At 20.8% G+C, this 18,586-nt stretch overlaps 1 protein-coding gene across 2 annotated transcripts in view; it reads right to left on the reverse strand.

Moving 5' to 3' along the window:
• The window catches only part of LOC117168050 (phosphatidylinositol 4-phosphate 3-kinase C2 domain-containing subunit beta), a 168,211-nt gene that overhangs the window by 102,863 nt on the left and 46,762 nt on the right, over window positions 1–18,586 (reverse strand). For both annotated transcript variants that reach the window (XM_033353395.1, XM_033353394.1), the window contains exons 7-10: window positions 15,207–15,315; window positions 9,027–9,197; window positions 840–1,069; window positions 622–721 (exon numbers count right to left, since the gene is read on the reverse strand). In XM_033353395.1, coding sequence (XP_033209286.1) covers window positions 622–721; window positions 840–1,069; window positions 9,027–9,197; window positions 15,207–15,315 — 610 coding nt within the window. The remainder of the gene's footprint in view (window positions 1–621; window positions 722–839; window positions 1,070–9,026; window positions 9,198–15,206; window positions 15,316–18,586) is intronic.

Below are 18,586 nucleotides of genomic sequence, written 5' to 3' on the forward strand. Positions count from 1 at the left end.
TATTTTTTGTATAAATAAATCTTCTTGGTTAAAAACTAATCTTTTTAATCAAAAATTCAATTTTATTTGCAAATTCATCACTTTGTTTGAAAATGTATTTTTTTTTTAAGCTAGTTTTTTTCTGGAAAGTAATTTTTTAAACCGGAAATCGCACTTATTCCAATTTAATATTCCATACTTTTAGATAAAAATTCATCTCTGGTTGAGAATTAATTTTCCTAAATTAAAATTTGATAATTTAGTAAAAATGATTTTTTTGTTTGAAAATTCAACGATTTCGGTTAAAGATTCATTGCTTTAGTTGAAAACTTTTATAATTTTTTAGTTAAAAATTCAAATCTTTGATTGAAAATTTACCATTTTTAAACTAAAATTCATGTATTTTGTTTAAAAATTGTCTTTCTAGTAGAAATTAAATTTTCCTATTTAATTTTGTGTTACTTAATTTAATCCAATGTTATCAAAAGACGTACTTTGATTTAAAATAATATTAAAATATTATTTTACTTTATTTTACAAATGAACTATAAATTTTTATGAATAATTTCTGTAAAAAAGGCTGTTTTTCATGAAATAAATTAAAATTTTGCGATATTATTCTAAATTATATTATATACATACCTAATAAAATGAGCAGAGTATCGTAGGAAATAGGCTGTAGCGGTTCGGTAGGAAGTAAGTCTTCTAAATTAAGGCATTGGTCCCGATTGTCATCCTGAAGCTGCGTGAGAAAAAATAAAAATAATGTCAAATTTTCAAGTAAAATTAGGGGAAAAATACGGAAAATAAAAAAAAAATTTAATTTAGAAAGATAATTGTGAATAAAATGGAGAACGTACGGTTCTGGCGATTGACCTCTTTATTTTTTTCCGAATCATGATTGCTAATTCAATATCCTTTTCTAATTTAATACACTGATGAATGTATTCGTACTGAGCTAAAGTGGTGTTAGGGGCAAGATATTCTGACAAGCCCCAGACCCTTAAACAGTATTTTTCCACATTTACCGTATCTTCATCTTCCAATGAACATGCTACGTTGAGTATCACATGTTCGACGCTACAATTAACTGAAAAAAAAACCGAAAAAAAAACTAGATTAATTCGAAGAAGATGAAACAGAGTTTCATTTTTCGATTTGAAGGGCCGTTCAAAAAACTAAGTCACGCTTTTTCGAAAATATTTTCCACTCCTCTTCTTCGTCAACATTTTTTTCTCTCTTTAAGGGCATGCGACACAGTGGAATTCCTACATTACCAACCTCTTTTTTCTATTGAACAACAATTTTTTTTGAACCATAGAACTTTTTTTGTAAATCAAATATCGAACTCAAAATTTCAGGAGAGCATTAGAAGACATTATCCTACGTTTATGTACTGCATTTGAATCGAAATTTGGCAAAAAATTTCAGAAATAATTTTTGTTTAAAATACCGACTCAAATGCAGTACATAAACGTAGAATAATGTCTTCTTATGCTCTCCTCAAATTTTGAGTTCGATATTTCATTTACCAAAAAAGTTCTATGGTTCACAAAAAAATTTTGTTCAATGGAAAAAATAGGTTGGTAATGTAGGAATCCCACTGTGTCGCATGCCCTTAAGGGCATGTGACACAGCTAAATACCTATATTACCGACCACAGTTTTTCAGTTGACAGAATGTTTTTTTGAACCTAAGAACTTTTTTTGTAAATAAAATATCGAGCTGAAACTTTGGGAAATGTATTAGAGTACAATAAAGTACGTTTAGGTACAGAATTTTTGCAGGAACTTCACTGAAAATTGTTTTATCTTTTTTCTGACTATTTTTATACATAAAATATCGGTCTCAAACTTTGAGAAATGCAAGAGTCGAAAGAAAACTACGTTTAAGTACAAAGCATAATAATAAAAGATGTAAAAAATATATTTTAACAATCAATTCCAACGGCATCAGCCGATAACGTTGTACACGAAAATACGAACTCTCTAGAGCCTCGTCTAGTGGCCGCCAGGTTTCGTATTTTCGTGTACAACGTTACCGGCTGATGCCGTTGGAATTGATTGTTGAAATATATTTTTTTACATCTTTTATTATTAAGCTTTGTACTTAAACGTAGTTTTCTTTCGGCTCTTGCATTTCTCAAAGTTTGAGACCGATATTTTATGTATAAAAAAAGTTCTTAGGTTTAAAAAAACATTCAGTGAACTGAAAAAGTGAGGTCGGTAATATAGGTATTTAGCTGTGTCACATGCCCTTAATTTCATAAAATAAGACAAAAAAGTTTTTTGAGCAGGCTTCACAGACAAAAATCATGGTGGCGATTTCAAATTCCTGATCATTTCCCGCTCAAATTTTTTTTCAATTTTCCCGGTCAACTAAATGTAACGTATTCATATTTGCCGCGAAACGCAAATATTTATTTTAATTTACGAGAGAGCAAAATCTTGTAAAATAAATTTGTTTTGTAAAAAAAAAGACTTAAATTTTCCACTAAAAAGTAGCAATATTTTAGAAAAAAGGGTATAGTTAAATTTTCAGTTTGAAAATTTAATTTTCAACAATATAAAAACAGATTTTTAACAAAATTCTTCAATTTTCAAACAAAGTTATGAATTTTTCAAATAAAATTATTAATCTTCAACTGGAACAGTTAATTTTCAAACCAAAAATATGAATTTTTAACTAAAATTATAATTGGTTTGAAAATTCATGCATTTTGTATTAAAAAAATTTTTGTAGAAAATTAATATTTTAGGGTTAAAAATTCATTCTTTGGTTCAAAATTACTTTTTTTTCAAATTAAAAATTGATGTTTTAACTCAAAATTTACCTAAATTGTTTTCTGAATTATTCGTATAAAAATGTAATGTTTTTGGTACGAAATTCTAACTGAAGCCTCTGACTGAAGTTTAAAGTATTGCATTTTCTGTAGAAAATTGATCTTTTTTTAATTCAAAATTCATCTATTTTTTTTTTAATTTGTCTTTTCCGTGTGGAAAATGATATCTTTTTTATTCAAATTTCATCTATTTGATTGGAAATTATATTAAAAATTAAGACATTTAGTTAAAAATTCATGTATTTCGTTAAAAATTAATATTTTTGGTACAAAGTTGATCTATTTTGTTGAAAATAACTTTTTTATTTAAAATACATTTTTTATTAAAAACTAAATTTTATAATAAAAATAAATCTTTTATCAAAAATAAATTTTTATTGAAAATAAATTATTTTAAATAAAAATCTCATTAAATTTTTTACCGATTTTTTTATAGGTCTATAATCTTTTTGGTCGAAAATTCCAACTAAAACCTTTAACTGAAATTTAAAGTATTCTATTTTCTGCAAAAAATGTATCTTTTTTTTTTTAGTTAAAAATTCATCGATTTTTTTTTTAATTTGTCTTTTTTGTGGCGAAAATGATCCTTTTTGATTCAAAATTCTTTTTTTTTAGATTCAAAAACAGATTAAAAATTAAACATTTCGGTAAAACTACATGTATTTTGTTAAAAAAAAATTCTTTTTTGGTAGGAAACTAATATTTTTGGCTGAAAATTCATCTATTTTGTCGAAAATTATTTTTTTTTATTAAAAACACGTTTTTTATAGAAAATTATTTTTTTTAACTAAAAATTTAACTATATTTTTTGCCAATTTTGTTTATACATTTAATTTTTTGGTAAAAAATTCTTTTGTTCAGTTACAAATTTAACTACTTCGTTAAAATTTTATTTAATTTGGTTAAAAAACTTATTTCTATAGTTTAAAATTGAACTACTTTATTTTTTGTACAAAATGTATTTTTTTTAAATGAAAATTCATCTATTAGGTTCAAAATTCTATTTAAAAATAAAAGATTTGGCTAAATATTCATAAATTTCGATAAAAATTACGCATTTTTTGTATAAAATTCGTTTCTTTGGTGAAAAATAACTTTTTAAAATTATATATTTAACTGGAACAATTGAATTTTCAACCAAAACGATGGACTTTTTAACAAAAAGATTAATTTTCAAATAAAAGAATTTTTAATTAATAAGGATTGTTCCTCAATCTAATAGTTAAATTATGAACTAAAAAACTAATAATTTGGTATCAGTTAAATTGGCAGTAAAAGAAATATATTTAAAAAAAATAACTTTCAATACAAAAAAATAAATAAAATAAAAAAAAAATAGTTAGGTTTCCAAATAAAGTGGTGAATTTCCAAATAAAATAGTAATTAAAAAAGATAATTTTTTAAGCAATAAGACAAATTTTCAACGTAAATTATGGAATATTCAATTGGAATTAAAATTATATATAAAAAATTAATTAATTTTCGAAGAAATAGTTATATTTTCAAACAAACAGATAATTTTTTTAACCAAAAATATTAAATTTCTATAAAAATGGATAAAAAAATGAATAGTCAAACATTTAATTACAAAAAATACTTTTCAACTTAAAAAAAAAACTGATTTTCAACCAGGCTTGAAATTTCAACCAAAAAGATTAACATCTAACAAGCAAAAATAATTGTTAACAAAATACATGAATTTTCAACCTAATAGTTGAATTTTATAACAAAAACGTTCGTTTTTGATAAAGAAAGTTACAACAAAATAGATGAACTTTAAAAAAAAAGAATAGTTTAATTTTCAATTATAGAAATAAAAGTTTTTAATTAGATAAAATAAATTTTTAACGAAATAGTTAAATTTTCAACCAAAAATATTAAATGTCTAAAGAATGTCGAAAATTAACCTTTTTGATTAAAAAAAGGTTAATTTTCGACCAAAAAAGTCAAATTTACAACAAAATAGATGAATTTTCTACCAAAAAGGATATTTTTTAACAATTTTCGACAAAAGAAAGACAAATTTTCAAAAAAAAAACAATGGACGAAAAATTGAATCGTTAAATTTTTTATTAAAACAAATTAACTTTTAACAAAACTAAAAAATGTAACAAAATACATAAAATGAAAATACATACAAATTAATATATTTTGTTAAAAAATATTCTAATTTTGATAGGAAATCATTATCAACTTAATTTTTTGCAAAATTTTTTAGACATTTAATATTTTTGGTTGAAAATTGAACTATTTCCTTAAAAATTTATTTTATTTCATTAAAAACTTTTATTTCTCTAACATAAAATTAAACTATTATTTTTTTGTTGTAAATTTGTATTTTTTTTTGTCGAAAATGCAACTTTTTAATTTAAAATTGAACTATTAGGTTGAAAATTCGTGTATTTTGTTAAAAATTATTTTTGTTTGTTTGTTAGGTATTAATATTTTTGGATGAAATTTCATATCTGGTTGAAAATCAGTTTTTTTTTTAAATTGAAAATTATTTTTTGTTAATTAAAATTTTTAACTAAAAAATTAACTATATTTTTTGTTGATTTTTTTTAATAGCCACTTAATCTTTTTGGTAGAAAATTAATTTGCTTGGTTAAAAATACAACTATTTCGTGAAAAAAATTATTTTATTTTGTTAAAAACTTAGTTAATTAACTAAAAATTAAACTATTCTATTTTGTGTTGAAAGTTTATTCTTTTTTTAGTTAACAATTCATCTATTTTTTTGAAAATTCTATTAAAAATTAAAATATTTGGTTAAATATTCATGTATTTCGTTAAAAATTATTCTTTCTTTGGTTAAAAAATCTTTTTTTTTTATTAAAAATTTATCTGTTAGGCTGAAAATAAAATTATGTGGTTGAAAGTTAAACTCTCTCGTTAAAAACTAATTTTTGTTGTTGAAGATTAATTGTTTTAATTAAAAATGTATTTCTTCGGTTAAAAAATTTTTTTAAATTTTAATCTTTTTTCAACCTAATAGAAGAATTTTGAATCAAAAAGGGTAATTTTCGCCACAAAAAAGAAAAATAAAAAAAATAAAATATATGAATTTTCAACTAAAAGATAAATTTCTACAGAAAATAGAATATGTTTAATTTCAGTTAGAGGTTTTAGTTGGAATTTTCGAGCAAAAATATTACATGCCTATACGAAAATCAACAAAAAATTTAGTTGAAAGAATTTTTTTCAGTAAAAAATGTATTCATAATAAAAGATTTATTTTTATTTTAAAATTAAATTTTTAATAAAAAAATTTATTTTTAATAAAAAAGTAATTTTCAACAAAATAGATGAATTTTAAGCCAAAAATATTAATTTTTAACAAAATAAATGAAATTTGAACAAACCATTTTAATTTTTAATACCAATTTCAACCTAATAGATGAATTTTGAACTAAAAAGGTAAATTTGCGACATAAGAAAAACACAAATTTAAAAAAAAAACCAAAAAAATTAAAATCCATCAACAAAAAAATTGACGAAAAATTGAATCGTTAAATTTTTAATTAAAACAAATTAATTTTCTAAAAAAAACTAAAAAAATGTTAAAAAACAAATGAAATTTACACCATATATTTTAATTTTTAATACCATTTTCAAACTAATAGATGAACTTTTAAACAAAAAGTTAATTTTCGTCAAAAAAGTGAAATTTACAACAAAATAGATGAATTTTCTTCCAAAAATATTAATTTTCTACCAAAAAGAATCATTTTTAACAAAATACATGAAATTTGCACCAAATATTTTAATATTTAACAACAAAATTGACCAAAAATTGAATCCTTACAATTTTAATACCATTTTCAATATAATAATTGAAATTTGAATTGAAAAGTTTAATTTTTGACAAAAGAAAAAGACAAAATTCCAACAAAATAGATGAATTTTCAGCCAAAAATATTAACTTTCTACCAAAAAGAATCATTTTTAACAAAATACATGAAATCTGCATCAAATATTTTAATTTTTAATACAATTTTCAACCTAATAGATGAATTTTAAACACCAAAAAATTTAAATAAATTAACAAAAAAATGGACGAAAAATTTAATCGTTAAATATTCAATTGAAACAAATTAATTTTCTAACAAAACTAATAAATGTAACAAAATAAATGAAATTTCCACCAAATATTTTAATTTTTAATACCATAGTCAACAATTAAAAATTTTTAGTTAAAAATATTAATTTTTAAATATTTACATCTTTAAAAAATAAAATGAAGTTTTGATAAAATAGTTTACTTTCAACCAAATAATTGAATTCTAAATGAAAACTATAATATTACACTTTTCATGCAAAAAAAAGAACATTTTCTAAAAAAAAAATAAAATAATTTAACAACATACGTGAAATTTTCAGAAAATATTTTTATTTTCAATACCATTTTCAACCTAATAGATGAACTTTTAATCAGAAAGGTTAATTTTCAACCAAAAAAAGTCAAATTTACAACAAAATAGATTAATTTTCTACCAAAAAGAATATTTTTTTAACAAAATACATGAATTTTGCACCAAATATTTTTATTTTTAATACAATTTTCAAGAAAATAGATGAATTTTCAACAACAAAAACTAAAATCCATCAACAACAAAATTGACCAAAAATTGAATCCTTACAATTTTAATACCATTTTCAACATAATAATTGAAATTTGAATTGAAAAGTTTAATTTTTGACAAAAGAAAAAGACAAAATTCCAACAAAATAGATGAATTTTCAGCCAAAAATATTAATTTTCTACCAAAAAGTATAATTTTTAACAAAATAAATGAAATTTGCACCAAATATTTTAATATTTAATACCATCTTCAACCGAACAGATGAATTTTTAATTAAAAAGGTTAATTTTCGACAAAAGAAAAAAACAAATTTCCAACAAAATAGATGAATTTTCAACGAAATAGTTCAATCTTCAAACAAATCGATGAATTTTCAACAACGAAAATTAAAATCCATCATCAAAAAAATGGACGAAAAATCGAATCTTTAAATTTTTAATTAAAACAAATTAATTCTTTTAAAAAAACTAAAAAACATAATAAAATAATTAAATTTGCACCCAATATTTTAATTTTTAATATAATTTTCAAGCTAATAGATGAACTTAAATCAGAAAGGTTAATTTTCGACCAAAAAAAGTCAAATTTACAACAAAATAGATGAATTTTGTACTAAAAAGAATATTTTAAAAATAAAATACATGAAATTTGCACCAAATACTTTTATTTTTAATACAATTTTCAACCTAATAGATGAATTTTCAACGAAATAGTTCAATCTTCAAACAAATCGATGAATTTTCAACAACGAAAATTAAAATCCATCATCAAAAAAATGGACGAAAAATCGAATCTTTAAATTTTTAATTAAAACAAATTAATTCTCTAACAAAACTAAAAAATATAACAAAATAATTAAATTTGCACCCAATATTTTAATTTTTAATATAATTTTCAAGCTAATAGATGAACTTTTAATCAGAAAGATTAATTTTCGACCAAAAAAAGTCAAATTTACTACAAAATAGATGAATTTTGTACTAAAAAGAATATTTTTAAAATAAAATACATGAAATTTGCACCAAATAATTTTATTTTTAATACAATTTTCAACAAAATAGATGAATTTTCAACGAAATAGTTCAATCTTCAAACAAATCGATGAATTTTCAACAACAAAAATTAAAATCGATCATCAAAAAAATGGACGAAAAATTGAATCTTTAAATCTTTAATTAAAACAAATTAATTCTCTTAACAAAACTTTAAGAAAAAAGAATAAATTTTCAAATAACAAATAGAATAGTTTAATTTTCCATTAGAGAAATAAGTTTTAAAACAAATAAAATCCATTTTTAATTTTCAACAAGCAAATCAATTTGAACTAAAATTAGTTAATTTCCAACAAAGAAGAAAAAAAGTAATTTCCAATCAAATAATTTAATTCTAAACCAAAACTAAAAGATTGTCCAAGGAAAGAAAAAGAACCTTAAACCAGAAATAGTTGGATTTTCTCATTAAGCTCAATTAATTTAGATCGCATTTACGGGAAAAAATTAGTAAGAGGGGAAATTTCTTGAAAACAAGAAAAAAAAGGGGGGAATTATTTTTAAAAAAGGGTTAAAGATGAAAAATTTTTCAATGGAAATTTTATTGTTTGTAAATGTAAATAATATAATTACCATCACAGGTAAACGTTACGGACGGAACGGCTTCTTCATCATTATTACTCTCGCTAGGTATTTGTGGATGAACGACAAGTTTTATGCTCGTTCCTTCCGGATATAAATTCTCCATCATCGGACTAATCACGTGACCGATATTTGTACTAGGATCGTTGAATGGAAATTCCTCTATTTTAATAAAGAAAAAAAAATGCACTGCATTAAAAATGTAATTAAAAACTATATAAAGCTGAGGGATCGCATAATGTTGCAATCGCCAAAAAAACGAAGATTTCAAAGATATTATTGCTAAATTAATAAATCAAAGATTAAAAATGTTTTTTTATTCTTTCTAATTTTGTTCCTCCTGGTCAAGTTTTTCAATTTTTTTTGGTTATGTAAAACTAGAATATTCATATTTGACGCAAAAAGTAAACATTTATTTTAATTCGTGAACGTTTATTTTAAATATTCTTTAACACAAAAGAGCGAAAAATTCAAAATTAATTAATTTTTTAAATAAAATTATGAACCTTCCATTGCAATAGTTGAATTTTAAACCAAAAAGACGAATTTTTAACTAAAATTATGAATATTTAACTGGATACTTGAATTTTTAAAGAATAAGATAAATTTTTAAACAATAAAATTAATTTTGGAACCAAAGTATTACCTTTATGACAAAAAATACAATTTTCAAAAAAAATACATGAACTATTAATGAAAGATTTGCATTTTCAATTGAAAAAGACAAATATTCAACCAAATAGTTGAATTTTGAATAAAGAAAAAATAATTTTCAACAGAAAATAGGTATAGTTACATTTTTAGACAAAAACATTAATTTTTAATTTAACTAATACGTTTGAAAATAATATGATGTATATTTAACTAGAATAATTTAATTATCAAAGGAAAAAATGAATGTTCAAACAAGATGATTAATTTTCAAAAAAGAAGATTTATTTTTGAACAAATAGTTCATTTTTCAACAAAAGAAATTAATTTTTAATTAAAATGATGAACCTTCAACCCAAAAATAAAAAGTTTTAAAAAAAGAGTGTAATTTTCAAACATTTAATTTTATTTCCTACCTGAAAGATGAATTTTTAACTAAAATAATAAATATTCTAACTAGAATATTTGAATTTTCAACTGGAAGAAACAATTTTTAGACAAGGAAATTAACTTTCGAAAAAAAAGTTAATTTTATACGAAAAAAGTTTTTTAAAGAAAATATGAGAATTTTCAACGAAATTTGTTAACGCAGAATATGAGTTTTTAATTTTAAAAAATTAGTTGAATTTTCAACAACGAAACCTTAATAATTACTAAAAAAATCAACTTGTAAACAAAACTTATATAAATAATTTTTAAGTTAAATAAAATAGTATTAATCAAAACAGATGACTTTTAAACTAAAAATATGGAATATTTAAAAGAAAAAAGTTAAATTTTCAGTTACAAATATTACTTTCCACAAAAAAAAATTCAAAAAAATAATTACATTCAACAATATTTTGTAACAATAAAATTAGAAACAAATAAATAAATAATAAATTATAAATAAGAAATAAATTTTAAAAAATCCATAAATGTAAGTATTTTATTGAAAGTTATTTTTTTATGAAAAGTAATTTTTTTAACTGAAAGTTTTAGTAGAAAATTCATCTGTTTCAATGAAAATTAATTTCTTAACTTAAAATTTAATTATATAAGTTTTGGTTAAATATTCTTTTTTGTAATAATTCATGTTTCGTTGTTGAAAATTTAACTATCAGTTAAAGATTCATTGTTTTAATTGCAAACTGTTATGTTGGGTTTTAAATTAATTTTTTAAACTAAAAATGTAACTATTCCATTTTTGGTTAAAAAATTATTATCTTTGAAGTTCAAAATTCAAATATTTGGTTGAATATTTCAATAATATATAAAAATTTCCAACAAAGTGATGCATTTTCAATTCAAATTGTAAATTTTTGACTAGAATAGTTTAATTTTAAACGAGAAAGATGAATTTTCATCTAAAATGATATATCTTTAACTAGATTAATTCAATTTTTGAGCAAAGAGATTAATTTTTAACTAAGAAGATTAATTTCTACCAAAAAAAAATATGAATTTTCAACTGAAATAGATAATTTTTGAACAAAAAATAGGATAATTAAATTTTTAGTTAAAAAATGAATGTTCAACCAAAGAGATGAATTTTTAACTAAAATTACGTAAGATTCAAATGGAATAATAGTTACACTTTCCGTTCAAATAAATATTTTATGTCTACAAAAAAATGAAATTTCAATCCTAAAAATTAATTTTCTAAAACAAAGCGAATTTTCCACAAATTGCATAAATTTTCAAAAAATAGTTTAATTTTTAAATAAAAAATATCAATTTTCAACCAAAAAATTGATTTTTTTTAACTCAAAAATGGAATAGTTAAATTTTCAATTAAGAAAATTAATTAAAATGATAAAAATTCAACCAAAAAAGTAATTTTTAACAAGAAAATTTAAATTTTAACCGAGCAATTAAAATTTTAATTAAAGAAAGATAAATTCGCACTGAATATTATAGTAAATTTTCTATTATAGTTCAGCAATAATTCCGCTTTGAAATACTACTTTGAAATCTGCGACTGTAGTAACATATTCATATTTTGCGCAAAAAGCAAACCTTTATTTTAATTAATGGCGAATAGTTTAACTTTTAGTTGAAAAAATTAATTTTCAACCAAAAAATGGGATTTTCAAATAAAATTATGAATCTTCAACGAAAAAAATTAAATTTCAAAAGAAAAAGATGAATTTTCAGTTAAAATTATGAATGTGTAACTGGACCACTTAAAATTTCAACCAAACAGATGAATTTTTAAAGAAGAAAATTAAATTTCAACCAAAAAGTAGAATTTTTGAACAAAAAAATTATAAGTTTTAACCGAAAATGGAATGGTAACATTTTTGGTAAAAATAATTTAATTTAAATCAAACATAATAGTTTTCAACTAAAACAATGAATCTTTAACAGAAATAGTTGAATTTTCATACAACAAAAAAATAATTTAAGTTAAGAAAATTAATTTTCAATCAAACAGATAAATTTTTTAACTAAAAGTATGGATTATTAAATTGGAATAAGTTCGATTTCAAGTTTAAAAAATTACTTTCCAAAAAAAAACTAACTTAACTGAAATGATGAATGTTTAACTAGAATATTTGAATTTTAGGCGAAAAATATTAGTTTTCAACCAAGAAGATTTATTTTTCCAAAAGAAAAAGACGAATTTTCATCTAAAAAAGATCTTCTTTCAACCAAAAATTAAATAATTAAATTTTTAGTCGAAAAATAAATGTTCAGCCGAAAAGATTAATTTTTAACGAAAGTTACGGAATATTAAACTGAACAAATATTTATATTTTTAGTTTAAAAAATATATAAAAATTTCAAACTAAAAAATACAAACAAAAACAAGTTTTTAAACAAACAGTTCATTTTTCAACAAAAGAAATGAATTTTTAATTAAAACGATGAATCTTCAACTAAAAAATTGATTTTTCACAAAAGAGTTTAAATTTTAACAAACTAATTTCATTTTCAACTAAAATAATAAAAAATTGACTGGAATATTTGCACTTTTAATCGAAAAGACGAATTTTTAAGCATGAGGATCAACCTGCAAACAAAAAATTTAATTTTCTACCAAAAAAAAATCGGTTTCCTAAAAAAAATACGTGAATTCTCAACGAAATAGTTGAATTTTCAACTAAAAAAAATGGCAATTTTTAACCAAAAATGGAATAGTAATATTTTTGGTTAAAAAAATTAATTTTAAGCCAAACATAACAGTTTGCAATTAAAACAATAAATCTTTAACTCAAATAGTAGAATTTCTCAAAAAAAAATTAATTTTTACCTAAAAAGATAAATTATCAACCAAAACATAAAAAATAGAATTTAAAGTTAAGAAAATTAATGATCAACCAAAAAGATGAATTTTAAACTAAAAGTAAGGAATGTTAAATAATAAAAGGTTCGATTTTCAGTTGAAAAAAATTACTTTCCATTAAAAAAAAAACTAACTTAAAAAAAAATAGTTACACTTTCATGAACTTTTAAATAAAATTGCAAATATTTAACTATAATAGTTGAATTCTAAACCAAAAAGATCAATTTTAAACTGAAATGATGAATTTTTAACTAGAATAATGGAATTTTTTGCCAAAAAGATTAATTTCCAACCAAGAAGATTAATTCGTACCAAAAAAGAGAAATTTTTAATGAAAATTACGGCATATTAACCTGAAATAATATTTATATTTTTAGTTTAAAAAATATATATACATTTCAAAATAAAAAATAAAAACAATAACAAGTTTTCTATTAAACAGTTCATTTTTCAACCAAATAAATGAATTTTTTAAATAAAACGATGAATCTTCAATTAAAAAAATCTATTTTTAACAAAAGATTTAAACTTTTAATCAAATAAATTTATTTCCCACCTAAAAGTTGCGTTTTCAAGTGAAATTATAAATATTGAACTGGAATACTTGCATTTTTAGTCAAAAAGAAGAATTTTTAAACAAGAGGATCAACCTTCAAAGAAGAATTTAATTTTCTACCAAGAAAAAATCAATTTTTTGAAACAAAACACGTCCATTTTCAACAAAATTGTTGAACTTTCAATTAAAAAAGACAGATTTTTATTCGAATTGTGGAATTTGGAACGAGAAAAGATGAATTTTCGACAAAAAATGCAATAGTTACATTTTTAGTTTAATCTTCAACCAAGAAAATTAATTCATACCAAGAAAGACGAATTTTCAACTAAAAAAAAAAAGTATTCAACAAGAAATTGAATAAAAATGAAATTTTTAGTCAAAAAATGAATTTTCAACTAAAGAGATAAATTTTCAACAAAAATTATGGAATATTCAACTGGAATAATATTTACATTAACAGTTAAAAAAAATATATATATATATATATATAAATTTTAAAAAATACAAACAAAAAACAAGTTTCCAATCGAACAGCTAATTTTTCAAATAAAAAAATGAATTTTTAATTAAAACGAATCTTCAACCAAAATCATGAATTTTTGATAAAACAGAGTTTAATTTTTAAACCAAGTAATTTTATTTCCAACCTAAAAGATGAATTTTCAACTCAAATGATAAATATTTAAGTGGAATACTTGCATTTTTCATCGAAAATAAAAATTTTTAAGCAAGAGATTCAACCAGCAAAGAAAAATTTAATTTCCTACCAAGAAAAAATCGATTTTTAAAAACAAAACACCTTAATTTTCAACGAAATAGTTAAATTTTCAATTGAAAAAGACTATTTTTTATTCGAATTGTTGAATTTAGAACTAGAAAAGATCAATTTTCCACACAAAATTTAATAGTTAAATTTTCAGTAAGAGAAATTAATTTTCAACTTGAATAATTGAATTTTATGGCAAGAAGATCAATTTTTTACAAAAAAAGGTGAATTTTTCACAAAGCAGTTAAATTATCAAATAAATAGTTTGATTTATAAATAAAAAATATCAATTTTCAACCAAAAAATGACATGTTCATCCAAAAAGATACATTTTCAATTAAAAATAGAATTTTTCATTTTCCTCTTAAGATCTAATTGTTAACTTAAAAAAAGCGGATTTTCAACAACATAGTTAAATTTTCTATTGAAATATCATCAATTCGATCATCAAACTAAAATCAGTGAAAAAAATTGCAAAAGGATTTTCTTATAATAAAAAATAATAAACCTTTAATAATAAATTATGATTTAATTAGAGTAAACTGAGATAATCTAAAAAATTTGCGACTGTAGTTAAAATGGAAATCATTTTTCCAAATTGACCAAAAATAATAAAATAATAAAAGATTTAATTTTAATGCGATTAATGTGAATAATGTGATTCAAAAATATTATATTCGAATTCCACGTTTGAAAAATACTTCTAATTTTCCGCTTTTTAAGGCCAGTAAAATATTTTTTGAAATATAAAAAAAAAAGATAATATTTTGAAATTAATAATTCATAAATTAAAAAATTGTTTCTAATTTTATTCCTCATTTGTCGGCGACAGCGTCTAGCGATCCCTCTGCTACATGAGGGCAAGTTGGGCCCATATTTAAATAATAAATAAATGGCTAATTTATTTTTACACAATTATATTATATTTACCTCGCACGGATTTGACCATTTTGTGAAATGCCCGCAGATCACAGTCATGAAGGGAAACTCTTGTTTTAACTACCGTCACATTTTCGTAAAGACGAGTTTGTCGCTTTTGCTGCAAAAAAATAAAAAAAAGAGTATAATATTTTTTAGTGTCCTGCATTTGATCGGTTGAACTTTTAAATAATTAGAATAATTTATGTTCTTAGAAGAAATCCAGAGATTTTTCAGGAAAACTTGGGAATTTTCCATTAAAGAAGATGATTTTTAATCAAAAAGTTGGAATTTTTACCAAAAAATATGAAATTTCTACAAAAAGAGATGAATTGTTAAATTTAAAAGGCGAAATTTCAACTCAAAAAGATCAATTTTTTACGAAAAGTGGAATAGTTAAATTTTTAGTTCAAAAAGTTAAATTTAGGAAACAAAAAAAAAAACGAATTAAAAAAAAATAGTTATATTTTCAAATAAAACGATAAACTTTCAACCAAAAGCATTAATTTTTAACAATTAATTTAAGATTTTAATTTTAAACAGAGTGAATAAACTTTAAACCAAATAGTTGGATTTTTAATTGAAAAGGATAAATTTTCAAACAAGAAGATTAATTTTCAATAAAAGAAAAAAAAAAGAATTATCAACAAAATAATTAAATCTTCGACTAGAGATGAATTCGCAACTAAAATGATAAATCTCCAAGTGAAAAAAAAATTAATTTTCAATAAAGTAGTATAACTTTGAACTAAAAAAGATGAATTTTCAACAAAAAATGTAATAGTTGATATTTGAACTCAAAAATTTAAAAAAAAATTTCAATCCGAAAGATTAATTTAAAAAAAAAAATCAATAAAAAATGTAATAGTTGATGTTTCAACTATAAAAATTTTAAAAAATTAAGAGCAATCAAATTCAAACATTTCAATTAATTAATTAATAAATTAGCTTGAAAGAATAATTTTAAGTTTTAAAAAATTTCAAACGTGGGTTAAAAGAATATGGAAGATTTCGAAACATTTTTTTTTAATTTTTCAAGATTTATAGATTTTTTAGGTAAACTTAATTTTGTCAGGGTATGAAAAAAAGTTCTTAAAATTCATCGAAAATTTTTTAATGATTATTTTTCAAGGAATTTCAAGAAAAAATCGAAAAAAGATCACAAAAAATTTAGAATTATTTCTTTACATTTTTAAAAAGTGTGAAAGATTTTAAAATCAAATTTTGCCATACAAAATAATTTTAGAAAAAATTGAGTAAGTTCAAGAGACATTCAAAAGTTTTGAAAGGATTCAAAAATAATTAAAACTTGTAAAGATTTTTAAAGAATTTTATAAAGTTTCAAAAAAATCATTTTTTCAGGTTAATAAGAAAAATTAAAATAATTTTTTATTTCGAAAAATGAATTTGAAGAGATTATTTTTAAATATTTTAGAAGATTTCAAAAATAGTCAAAGAAAAATCGGAAAGATTTTAAGGCAATTTTTTTAATTTTGCAGAATAAATAAAAAACGCAAGAAAAATTTGAATAATTTTTAGAAATTAGAATCCTTGGAAGGTCTGACAAGATTAAAAAAAAATTTCTTATATTCGCGTGAATATTTTAAATAATTTTTTATTTTGAAAAATGAACTTTAAGAGAAAATTGAAAGAGATTTTTAATCATAAAAAACGATTTCCTAAAATTTCTAAAAATAGTTTAGAATAATTTGCAAATTTTGAGAAAAATGTATCAATATTTCTTGATTTCTTTCCAACTTCTACATGTTTTTTTTGCAAAAATCATTTAATTCATTAAATATTTAACCAAACAATTAAATTTTCAATAAAAAGTTGAATTCTTGACGAAAAATGTAATAATTCATTTTCAAACTGAAGAACAATAAATTTTCAACAACAGAATTGAGTTTTAAACAAAATCATCAGATTTTCTAATTACAAAAATGAATTTCCAACCAGATAGTCTTATTTTGAAACAAAAAATTATTAAACTTTAACCAAAAACAGTTGAATTTTTAACATGAAAATTGTAATTTTCGACATAAAGACGAATTCTCAACGAAAATTTGAACAATTGATATTCCAACAACAAAAGTACGAATATTCAAACAAAGAGTTGAATTTTTAAAAAGAAAGTAATTAATTTTTGAACGAAATAGTTAAATTTATAACCAAATATTTTAATTTTTAACCTTCAAAGATGAATTCTTAAAAAAACGACGAATTTTGAACAGAGAAAAATAAATTTTTTTACCAAAATAGACCAATTTTCCACAATGATGAATCTGAAATTCTGCAACCAATGAGTGAATATTAAATTAATTTTTAACCTGCAATTATTAGCTTTCTATCAAAGTGTCGAATTTCCAAAAAAATAATTTAATTTTTAACTAAAGAGAAACATTTTCAATTAAAATAATAAATCTTGAATTAAAAAAAAAATTATTTAATAAAGTTATTCAACTATCAGCCCATAATTAAAATTTTCTAATAAAACATTTTATTTCCAAACAAACAGTTTTTTTGTTGTTGAAGTTTTAACCAAAAAAGAGAAAGTTTTCACGACGTTTTTTTAAACAATAAAAGTGATTTTTCAACTAAAAAAGATCAATTTTCAATTAAAAATTGGAAAATTATATTTTCCGATTAAAAATTAATTTTTAATTTACAAAAATATTTGCAACAAGATAGTTAAATTTTCAATCAGAGATGAAACCTAAAGACTAGATTTAAACAAAGTACTTGAGTTAAAAAAAAAGTGCAGCCAAAAATTAAATAGTAACATTTTTAGTAAAAAAAATTTCAACAAAAAATTATATTTTAAGATAAATTCTCAACTTAAATGATGAATTTAGGACAAAAAAATTATTTACTTAATGAACAGGTTCAACTTACGCCCAATTAATTAAAGTTTTAAAAAAAAAATCTCAGCCAAAATGATGAATTTTCAACTGAAAAGATGAATTTTGGACAACAAAAAAATTATTTTTTAATAAAATTGTTCAAATTCACCCAAATAATTAAATTTTCTATTAAAAAAAAAAAGAATTCTTAGCCAAAAAGATGAATTTTGAACCAAAAAAAAAATTACTTTTCAATAAACAGATTCAACTTACAGCCAAATAAATAAATTTTATATTAAAAAAAAAAAAAGAATTCTTAGCCAAGAAGATGAATTTTCAACTGAAATGATGAATTTTGGAAAAAAATGACTTTTTAATCAAATAATTAAATTTTCTATTTAAAAAAATAATTTTCATCCAAAAAGATGAATTTTCAACTGAAATTACAAATTTTGAACAAAAAAATTATTTTTTAATAACGTGGTTCAACGTATACCCAAAAATTATATTTTTTATTAAAAAAAAAAAAAAAACAATTCTCAGCCAAAA

The sequence above is a fragment of the Belonocnema kinseyi genome, chromosome 2 (assembly GCF_010883055.1).
Source record: "Belonocnema kinseyi isolate 2016_QV_RU_SX_M_011 chromosome 2, B_treatae_v1, whole genome shotgun sequence".
Taxonomy (NCBI): domain Eukaryota; kingdom Metazoa; phylum Arthropoda; class Insecta; order Hymenoptera; family Cynipidae; genus Belonocnema; species Belonocnema kinseyi.